Source organism: Lontra canadensis, unplaced genomic scaffold, assembly GCF_010015895.1.
Source record: "Lontra canadensis isolate GAN:19392208 unplaced genomic scaffold, GSC_riverotter_1.0 scaffold10, whole genome shotgun sequence".
In the NCBI taxonomy this organism is placed as follows: Eukaryota; Metazoa; Chordata; class Mammalia; order Carnivora; family Mustelidae; genus Lontra; species Lontra canadensis.
Genome location: NW_022631004.1, coordinates 25477822 through 25489862, shown reverse-complemented (window position 1 = coordinate 25489862; position 12041 = coordinate 25477822). Strand labels below are relative to the sequence as shown.

General features: G+C 32.8%; 1 protein-coding gene across 1 annotated transcript in view; it reads left to right on the top strand.

The window, feature by feature from the left end:
* Positions 1-12041, top strand: part of ADAM7 (ADAM metallopeptidase domain 7) — an 81673-nt gene that overhangs the window by 16486 nt on the left and 53146 nt on the right. The window contains exon 4 of the mRNA XM_032855902.1: positions 11298-11376. Within this exon, the coding sequence (XP_032711793.1) occupies positions 11298-11376 (79 nt within the window). The remainder of the gene's footprint in view (positions 1-11297; positions 11377-12041) is intronic.

Here is a 12041-nt window from a genome sequence, read left to right as displayed (position 1 = left end):
CTTAGAATTAAATGCCAGTTTCTTTCCCCAGATTAGGGAATTTCTTAGCTACAATTTGCTCAAATATACCTTCTGTCCCTCTCTTTCTTTTTTCCTCTTCTGGGACCCCAATAATTCTAATATTGTTTTCACTTTATGACATCGCTGATATCTTGAAGCCTCCCCTTCATGGTCCATTGGTTGTTTGTCTCTCTTTTCCTCAGCTTCCTTCCTTTCCATCAACTTGTCTTCTGTGTCACTGATTCTCTTTTCTCCATAATTTACCCTCGCTGTTAGAGCATTCAATTAGATTGCATCTCAGTTAAAGTATTTTTAATTTCAGCCTGATTAGATTTTATTTCTGTACTAAGAGATTCTTTGGTGTCTTTCATGCTTTTTTCAAGCCCCATTAGTAATTTTATAATTGTTATCATGAGTTTCAGCTCTGACACTTTCTTATATCCATGTTGATTAGATCTGCGACAGACAGAATTAGCTCTGGCTCTTTCTTTTGTTGTGAATTCCTCCTTCTAGTCACTTTGCCCAGAGACAAATGGATGAGAGAAAAAACAAAATAAAAATAAAAAATATCAACCATGGCCCAAGGGAAATACACACTGGACAAACCCTAAGAGGTCAGAAACCAAAAAACAACAGAAAAAGGAAAAGAAAAAAGAAAAAAAGGGAGAGGTAAAGAGAGAACATAATTAATCTCTCAGATGAATAAAGCAGAGTTATCCACTTGGTCCTGGGTATATATTGGTCTATAAGAAAACACTAAATCTCAAAAGTGTAAAGAAAACAAAACATATATATATATAATATACAAAAAAATTTAATATTTATTTCTGTTTGTCTGGGTTTTTTGTTTGTTTGTTCTCTGGTCTTTTTTCCCTTCTTTGGTTCTTTGGATTATTTGGTTTTTATTTTGTTTGCTTTGTTTTTACTTTACCTACTGGCTTTTTATTTATTTATTGGCTTTTTAGCAATATCTTTCTGCTTTAGGTTTAAGCTTTTGGTCTAGGGATTATAATATTTATTTATAGTTTTAAATATTTTTTATTTATTTTATTTATTTACAGTACATAAAATACAATATTTATTACAGTTTTATTTATTGTATCATTTTATGTAAAATGTAAAGTCTTCATTATCCTATAAGTCCATTTACAACTAAACTCTTTTATATTACCTTGTCATATATATACCTCTATATACATTAGTAACTCCATAATGCATAGCTATAATTTTGGCTTTAAATGGTCATATGTATCTTAAAGAAATTCAATGAAAAAAAATTTTTTATTTACTGCATGGTTTACCATTTCCTATCCTTCTATTCTTAAAGATTCAATTTTCCATCTGCTGCCAATCCTTTCAGGCTGAAGGACTTCTTTTACCCATTTCTGGAAGAAATTTACCTTGGTTTTCTTTCATCTGAAATGATCTTTACTTTTTGTTCACTTGTGAAGAGTATTTTTGCTGGGAATAAAATTATGGATTTATAGAATTTTTATTTCTTTTGGCAAAAGATGCTGACATTGTTCTTCTATCCTTTGACCCTTGTAGTTTCTTTCTTTTTTTTTAAGATTTTATTTATTTATTTGACAGAGATCACAAGTAGGCCGAGAGTCAGGCACGGAGGGCAGGGGGCAGGCTCCCTGCTGAGCAGAGAGCCCAATGCAGGGCTTGATCCCAGGACCCTGAGATCATGACCTGAGCTGAATGCAGAGGATTTAACCCACTGAGCCTTGTAGTTTCTAATGAGATGTTAGTGCCAAGTTGAATTTCTGTTCCCCTCTTTGTGTTATGTTATTCTCCTGCTGCTTTCAAGATTTTATTAGTTATTGATACTCCTCAATTTGGCAATGATAGGTATGGGTGTGATTTTCTTTTTTTTTTTTTAATTTAATTTAATTTAATTTTTAATTGTGTTATGTTAGTCACCACGGAGTACATCATTAGTTTTTGATGTAGTGTTACAAGATTCGTTGTTTACATATAACACTCAGAGTTCCATGCAATACATGTCTTTCTTAAAACCCACCACCAGGTCCACCCATCCCTCTATCCCCTCCCTTCTAAAACCCTCTGTTTCTCAGAGTCCACAGTATCTTGTGGTTCATCTCCTCCTCTGATTTCACTTCATTTTTCCTTTCCTTCTCATAATCCATCTTATTCCTTATGTTCCAGTGAAACCATATGATAATTGATTTTCTCTGCTTGACTTATTTCACTCAGCAAAATTTCCTCCAGTCCCATCCATGTTGATACAAAAGTTGGATATTTATCCTTTCTGATGGCTGAGTAATATTCCATTGTGTATATGGACCACATCTTCCTCATCCATTCATCTATTGAAGGGCATCTCAGCTCTTTCCACAGTTTGGCTATTGTGGAAATTGGTGCTATGAACATTGGGATACATATGGCCCTTCTTTTCACCGCATCTGTATCTTTGGGGCAAATACCCAATAGTGCAATTGCCAGGTCATAGGGTAGATCTACTTTTAATTTTTTGAGGAATCTCCACACTGTTTTCCAAAGTGGTTGTACCAACTTGCATTCCCACCAACAGTGTAAGAGGTTTTCCCTTTCTCCGCATCCTCTCCAACATTTGCTGTTTCTTGCCTTGTTAATTTTTGTCATTATAACTGGTGAAATATGGTATCTCAGTATAGTTTTGATTTGAATTTCTCTGATGGCTAATGATGATGAACACTTTTTCATGTGTCTGTTAACTATTTGTATGTCTTCTTTGGAGAAGTGTCTGTTCATGTCTTCTGTTCATTTTTTTGACTTATTTGTTTTTTTGGGTGTTGAGTTTGAGAAGTTCTTTATAGATCTTGGGTATCAGCCCTCTGCAGTGTAATTTGCAAACATCTTCTCCCTTTTTCATACTTATCTTACCTGTGTTTTACTAAACTTCTTTAAATTATAATTTATGTCTTCTTCCAAATTGGATAAAATTTCAGTCATTACCATTTTTTTCTGCCATACTCTTTCTTCTCTTCCTAGCAGTCAAATTATTAGTATTTCAGTCATTTTGATATTATCCTATATGTACCTGAAACTCTGTTCTTTTTTTTTCTCTATCTTCTTTAGGTTGGATAATTTCTATTGATCAATCATCAAGTTTATTACTTTTTCCTTTATCAATTCCTATTTTATGTCCATGCAATGAAATTATCTATTTATGATATTTTCAATTATGAAATTCTTAATTTGCTTTTTAGAAAGTAATTTCCAATTTTTGTGCTGACGTTTCAAATCTTTTCATGCATTTCAAGCATATTTTCTTTTACATTGTTGAGTACCTCCTTAATAAACTCACCTATTTCATCCTCTGGATTATCTTAGGTAGATTTTTATTGATTGTCTTTTTTATTGACAATAGTTCAAATTTTCCTATTTCTTCCTATGTCTAGTAAATTTAGATGGTGTACTGAACAATTTGAATGGAATGTGGTAGAGACTTTAGATTCTGTTGTTCCTCTGAAGAGGTTTGATACTTTTATTGTATCAGGGAATTTACTTTGTTGAACTCAAATGGCAAACTCTGTCATTTGGGTGACAGCTCAAATTTCAATTCAGTTAGTTTATTCTTAACAACACTTGTTTATTGAATACTTTAATATGTCAAATATGGTCTTGAGAACCGAAAAGACACAAGTAAAAAGGAAATCAGTCCCTTCATAAAGTAGCTCACAGGCAGCTTCAAGCATAGACATGATAACATATTAGGGAAAGGCAAAGAAAAGCTGGTGGACCAAGCTGGGTCTATACTTTATGTATGTCCCTCGAGCTAAGAGTCATTTTAAAGTTTAGAATACTTGGAATGAAAATAAAGTCAAACTAAACAAAGAACATGTAACAAAGATCATATGTGACTCACATGGCCTATAATATTTACCATTTTGATGTTTACAGAAAAAGTTCGCTGAATTCTATATTGTAGGATAAAAATGTAGTACACATAAAAATGGAGATTTTTGGAGGTATGAAATACACATATAGATAAGAATTTAAAAGTCCACCTGGAGTTAGCAAGTGTGTTTTGAGCTGGTTTTTGAAGTCCTGTAAGTTTATCATGTTGGAGGTAGGACGAAAAAGTGGCCTGGTATACTTCAAAGGGGTGAAAGAAATAATGTTAGGTTCAAGAACTTTACAAATAGTTTGTTATGTATCTATATATCTATTTCTGAGATATCTTGAACTCTGTGGGCTTTAACAACTATTACCCTCTAATTTATTAGAATCCTTTAGTATGTTTGCTCCTAATCATCCAAGTAGTCAGTGAAATGTTAAGTCACTCTTAGATCAGGAACACCACTATAAAACAGAACTTTTTAAACTATACCTGTATTATTTGTCAGTTCTAAATAATTTATTATGGCTAGTTGAGCATTATTATTTTTCATCATATATTTGGTTTCAATTTTTAATTTGAGTTAAACACTGTTGTCTATTCATCATCTTGGTTAGAACTTAGATTGAAAGGATCTTGCCAATGGCAAAATATTATGTGATGATAAATGTGTTATGATTATGTAGTGTGTATGTATTTTGAGATTTCAAATAATATTAAGCATAACTTGTTGTTTGTCTACTAGTGCAGCGTAAAAATATTTGTCTACTAGTGCAGCATAAAAATATTAGGTCATATTAAATTATGGAATTCCAAATGATACAGTGCTCTATAACATTTCCTAAAATTGATGTATTTTGATTTATAAAAGAAAACGAACTATGAATTTTCACCTGCAGAAAAATGGAGCAGACATTTTTCTCTATTCCTTCCACTAAGTAAAACTAAAACTTCCGGGCATTACATATATAAAACAAGTATAAGAAGACTGAGAGATGTGGAGAAAAAGGTAGACCAGCTAGGGATTTTGTTACCCAAAGAATGACAAACACAGTGGTGAGTTTCTTGGGTTGTCATTTTGCTTCATGCATCCCAGACTAGATACTGGAGAAATCAGCAACCTGGAAATTCCCATGAACATATACAAAAAACAACCAAACAACCATACCAAAAACCTAAAAAAAATCATGTTCTATTTAGCTAAAGGGCTAAGAAAGAAAAAAGCAGCTCAGAAAGACAGAAGGTTTTGAGACAATAACTGTTCTACTCTAGCGAACATGACACACACACAAAGAACAGTGTCCCCACTCCCATCCCAGCCAGAAAAATTAGGATCAAGAGACTAAGCTTCCACCCTTGTCAGACTATAAAGATACCCCAACTACCCTCTCCTCTCCTGTGTAGTGATATCAGAGATGGCTAAATGGGAAGCCAAGACTTTCTTCTTGGCTCAGTGGTAATGAAGACCCATTTTCCCCACTTAAGAGTCACTGCAGAGTATTTGTGGAACCTGATGCCATGCCTATCCAGCCAAATGGGGTATCTCTCACCTTTCCTGATGGGTTAATGTGAGAAGAGGCTGAGCAGAGAATTAGCAAGAACACCCCTTACAGTACCAATAAATCCCTCCCCTTCTTAATCAAGATGTTTTCAGGCAGGAGTGAAAAGGCAGAATTTTGACCCTAACCAAGCAGTAGCAAAGAACTCATATAGGACAAGTGGAGACCCTGGATTTCTATTTCTATATGACAGTAATAAGGTGCCTCATATTAAAATGGTATCAGAAGAGATCTATAAAAACACAAGATTTAAATAAGGTCTAGGGGGTATTAAGACAATATCACAATACCCAAGTTTTAATTGAAAACATTTGTCAAACCAATTGCCAGAAATATTTCAATCTAAAAGAGAAAAAAAATTAGTAGCTGCCAACACCAAAATGAAACAGATGTTTGAATTATCTGACAAAATTTTAAAGCAGCCATCACAAAAATACTTCAATGAAAAATCTCAAACATACTTGAAACAAATGAAAAAAATAGAATGTCTCAGGAAATGAATAGAAAATCTCAAAAAAAAAAAGAAAATAGAAATTATAAATAAGAATCTAAAGGAAATTTTAGAACTGTAAGTAAAATACATGGAAAAAATAAAACTCTTAATAGATGAGCTTAAGATCAGAATGAAGGAGAGAGTAGAAATAATCAGTGCAGATAGAATAATAGAAATTACACAATCTGAATAACAAGGAAAATTTTCTGGAAAATAAAGCACTCTCAGGAATATGTGGGAATAAAATAAAAGTTGTAAAATTGATCCCCTGAGAGACCCAGAAGGAGAGGAGAGACTATGGAGCTGAAAAAGTATTCAAATGAATATTTTGATACTGAAAATTTCCAAATTTGACAAGAAAAATACTGCATACCTACACGTTCAAGAAGGTGAACAAATTTGAAACAGTATAAACTCATATAATACCATTCCAAGACTCACAGATTTGATTTTATATATACAAACATATATATGAAATATATTACCCAGAGAAAACACTAAGAAATCTATACAGAGAGGCACACTGAAAAGTGTTAGAGATAAATTAAAATGGAATTTAAAAATGTATTTAAGCAACCCACAAGAAAGAAGGAAAAGGAAACTAAAACATGAAAAAAGAAGAAAATAGCAGACTTAAGTCTTAATATATTAATAATTACTTTAAATCTACATGGTCTTAATGAAAAGTGCTCTTTAGACAATGTCTTAAAAATAAAATAGCAGACTTAAGTCTTAATATATTAATAATTACTTTAAATCTACATGGTCTTAATGAAAAGTGCTCTTTAGACAATGTCTTCCAGAAAATAGAAGAGGGAACACTCCCTTTCTCATTCTATGAAGCCAGCATTACTCTGATACCTAAACCAAACAAAGATACTGCAAACAAAATTGAACTACAGAAAATGTTCATTGTGAGTGTAAACACAAAACTTCCTAACAAAGTGTTAACAAATAAATTCAACAATGCACAAGAGTTTTACACCATAACCAATTCAACAATGCACAAGACTGGTTCAATATTCTAAAATTAATCAATGTAATTTACCATATTAACAATGTAAAGAAAAAATCACATGATCATATTGATTGAGGCAGAAAAAAAGTTTTGATAAAATTCAACACTCATTTATGATTAGAAATTTTAGATAATTGGGACCATAAGGGAATGGCCTTGACTTGAAAAAGAGTATTTATAGAACCCTACAGCAAACATCATACTTATTGGTGAAAGACTGGACACATACAAATATGTGTACTCTCACCATAGCTATTCAACATATTCCTGGAAGTCCTAGTCAGTGCAACTCAGGAAGAAAAGGAAATGAAAGGCATAGAGATTGAAAGGTAGAAGAAAAAAGTCCTTATTTGCTGATGACACAATAGTGTTTTGCTTAGAAAATTCTATGGAAGCTAATAAACAAATTAGCAAACAAACAAAAATATCTCCTAGAAAGAATAAATGGGTTCAACAAAGTCACAGAATATTTCATCATAAAAAATCAACTGTATTGCTGTACAGTCAAAATGAAGATGTGAAAACTGAAATTTAAAATACAACACCATTTGCAATTGTTCAAAAATAAATAAAAGTTATAAATATGAGAAATATATACAAACCTTGTTCTCTGAAAATGACAAAATTCTGATGAAAATCATCAAAAAGATGTAAATAGATGGGATCTAATTTGTGATAATGTACTAGAAGTAGAAGATTTGACATGGTGAAGATGTTGATTCTCCAGCTGATATATAGAGTTATCACTATAGGGAGGGAGGGAGGAAGGGAGAAAGGGAGGAAGGGAGGGAGGAAGGGAAGGAGGGAGGAAGGAAAGAAGGAAAAAAAGAAAGAAAGAAAAAGAAAGAAAGAAAGAAAGAAGAAAGAAAGAAAAAGAAAAAGAGAGAAAGAAAGAAGAAAGAAAGAAAGAAAGAAAGAAAGAAAGAAAGAAAGAAAGAAAGAAAGAAAGAAAACCTCAACCTAAATCTCAAAGCTTATGCCAAATTTATACCAAAATTAACTCAAAATAGATCATGGATTTCAAATAGAACACAAAATTTTAATACTTTTAGATAAACAAGGTACTATTTTCAGAATCTAGAGCTAAGGCAAAAAATTCTTAGACTTGACACCAGATCATTTGGCATGAATAATGAAAGATAAAGTTGATAAACTGGTCTTCATTAAAATTGAAAGTGCTCACTCTACAAAAGTTCTGTCATGAGGATGAAAGACAAGCTACAGATTGGGAGCAGACATTTGCAAACCACAACCAACAAGGGACGATAGTCTGAAAAATAGAGAGTTCTCAAAACTCAGCCATAAAAAGTAAACAGTTCAACTGGGAAATAGGCCAAGATAGGGAGATACTTCTCACCAAAGAGAATATATGGATGACAAATAAGCCCTTGAAAAGATATATGGCATCATTAATCATTCAAGAAATGTAAATTAAACTGCAATGAAATATTTCATTCAATCAAAATGGCTAAAACTAAAAGAAAAAAAAATAGTAATTACATTACCAAATGCTGGCAAGGGATGTAAAGAAACTAATCATTAATAATATGGGAATATAAAATTAATTTTTTATAATATAATATATTATAATATATTATATATAACATTATACATAATATATAATATAATATAATAATAAAATTAATTTTTTATAATTTTATAATAATACGGGAATATAAAATGATATAGCATTCTGGAAAACAATTGCAATTTAAAAAAGAAACCAACATGCAATCTCCGTGAGGTAAAGCAATTGTACTTCTAGGTATTATTTCAGAAAAATGAAAACTTATATTCACACAGAAAGCTATACACAAATATTTGTAGCTCTATTCATGATAGCCTTAAACTGGAAACAACTCAGATCTCCTTCAACAAATGAATGGTTAAACACACTAGGCCATCCATATCATGGAACGCCACTTTGCAATGAAATGGAACAAATTGGGTGGATCACTATGGCATTATGCTGAATGGGGGAAAAAAAAACTCAAAAAATCACATACCATATAATTCCACTGATAAAACATTCTCTAAATGAAAAATTATAAACCTGGAAAACAGTATGGTTGTTTTGAATTGTTGTCAGGGATTAAGGATGTTGTTGAAGGGGTAGGGGTTATAAAGAGATAGCATGAAGGAGATTCTTCTGGTAGAATCAAGATATAGAACATCTTGATTGCAGCGGTGTAACACAAATCCACACACACGATAAAATGACATGTAAACACATGCACATGCACTGTACTAGTGGGTATTTCTGGTTTTGTTATTGTACTATAATTATTTAAGATGTAGCTTCTGGGGAGACTGATTCAAGGGCGCACAGACATCAGATTCCACTACGCCATCTCTGTAACTACCTATGAGTCTGTATTTATTTCAAAATAAAAGTTTAAAAATGAGATACTAGTACTTTGTATTCATGAATTGAAATAATATAGGATCTTTTGTTTTATAAGAAAATAATGTTTTTAATTATAGTTTTGGAGGGAAAAAAGGAAGTAATGTCCACTATGATTCTGCCCTTGAGCTAAAATGTACATCCTGGTTGCATGCTGAACACATAATCCTACCTATTGAGACTTAATGGGAATGAGGCAGGTTATGTTCAAGGAACATGGGCATGAATGGAAATCTAGCAGTTCTGTCTAGTTGAGCAAATTCTGATTGTTCTGCCAGCTCTTTTTGAAAAGACAAATAAGAAGGCACAGGTGGATATTTATAATTCAGATTAAATATTTCCTTGATTTTGTTTTTGCAAAAATCTATTTTTAAATGCATATTTATGAGATAATTAAAGTAAGACTGTTGGATAAACAGTTATGTAGAGAGTGATGTCAATTTTAATAATGAACGCGTTTATGTACTTGTAACTACATAAATGTCTGTTTGTTTTTCACGTTCATATAACACAGTATATATTTTACCTCTCAAAAGTGATTCTGAGCTCATTCCATTTAGTCAACCCAAGTAATGGTACTGATACTAGGGCTTTCTCTACTCTGTCACCATTTCATCTCTAATAGAGTTAATATTCCACTTTTCTTCTTGCGGACTCATCAATGTTAAAATGGAATGGCTATTTTCTACATGGGGTAATTCAGATTGAAATAAGTGAATTTCACAGCACAGAACACTGTCTTCCTACTGAGCAAGAAATAGGCAACCTATTGGCTGTTGCCAAGGGATCCCTCCAGACAGCAGGACTATAAGCAATTAAACTTCTCTTCCTTAGCAACTTAAAATGAATGTGCCATTGAATGAAAAGCTGACAATCTTGGGGGGAATATAACTTCATATCCACCTCTTTCCTGGTTCTAGGAACAGGTTTGGGGCACATTAGGAAGCCTTTGATGCTGACCTACCTGCTTATGTGTTATCTCCTTGTGCGGTCCCATTTGCTCCAGATAACACAATCTCCTTCTGTCACCATATTTCCTCCATCCACTTCCTTTCACCAGATTTTTTTCCTGGTCTAAACTGACAGTGGTGTAGCCTGGCTTCTCCTTTATGTTATTGGTTTCTTATTTACAGGAAGACTGCCCTGAGCTCTTCATTTTTATGCTTTAGAAACATAAAGCTTAGCTTTTATATTTCAAAAGCCTTGACTTTCAGGACTAATGTTTCTGTTATGAGTTTCAAAAGTCTGTTATTCAGGATTAAATAAAATCCAATAATTTCCCCTTTTGTTCTTCTGTTCTGCTATAGCATGTACTGAGAGAGTGGAAATATACAGTCTCAGTTCTCAGTCTGAAGATACCCCCATAGGTTTGATACAGGAGATGTGGGAGAGAACTGATTACTCTACTGAACATTCAGAATGCCATTCCTTTACTTGTGTAGAGGATAAAACTATAAAGAATTACATGAAAATATTAACATGGGTTGTCTTTCTATGGTGAGAATTCAGGACAATTTCATTTGTACTTTTCCATGTTTTCTAATTTTACTATTATTAACACATATTGCCTTTATCTAAATATATACCTGTTGGGTAAATATGTGTTAAGATATATGTAGTGTATGAATATATGCCTTATACATCAAATATATTTTGTATCAATATATTTATATATATATATATATATATATTTTTTTTTTTACCTAGGTAATATTTTCTCTATGTTCTTCTCCAATTGTTGCCTTGGCTAAAACTGCCAGAATCTTTTTCAGTCTCTTCTAGGGTTTACCAAATCATGAAATCTGGGTAGAATGCCTTTTCATGCGAGTGGAATTGATTCTGCTTATGTGGTTTTAGTATGAGAGGAATTTGCTGAGATTTGGAAGTAACCTGGAGATTTCTCTCTGCCATAATTGGTTTTATTTGCTGTCTTCATAAATGAGTAAATCTCACTACGTCTCTGCCATCTTTTCCAGGGAGTTCCTAGCCTCAAATTACAGTGAAACCTACTACTCCGCAAGAGGGGAGGTGATCACCAGCTACCCTCCCACCATGGTATCTTACAGAACCTTCCTATGTCTCTTTTCCAAAATTTTCTCATGTGATTTTAAAACCCAATCTAGCTTTATAAGAAGCTTCAGAAAATGTTATGTCAGAAATGAATCTTGTATTGAGTACTGCAGCTGAATTATCCTGGAATAGAAAACATGCCCCTCCAAACTGTAAAGGAAGCTGATTACTGCCTAACAAGCAAATCAATGACTGTTAATGTATTTTTCTTTACTAAACTGACTTCTATGTACCCAAAATGGTATTAAGCTTGGAGGAAGGGGAAGGCAGCATACAAAAGCAGTATAAGACACCCTGATGAGATTGACATCAAGCTAAATGGATAAAACCTAAAGACATGAAATAGTTTTAAAACCTCCATCTAACTGACTCTTATGTGAGTCATATTCCCTGGCCTAGGACTTCTGAGGCACCAACATGAAGTCTTTACAATTTCCAAATGAATTTTTGTTCAATTATCATTAATATTATTCCAGTGGATACAGGTTTTACTTTTACAGTCGTCTTTCCCTTTCCAAAACATGCCCTCTGTATCCTTCTAACCAAAGATGACATTATCCTTTTATCAAAAGTATACTTTCTGAAACTTATTTCCTCTACGTAAGGCATAAGGCAGCTATGAAATGTAATCTTGCAATCTTTGTAAAATA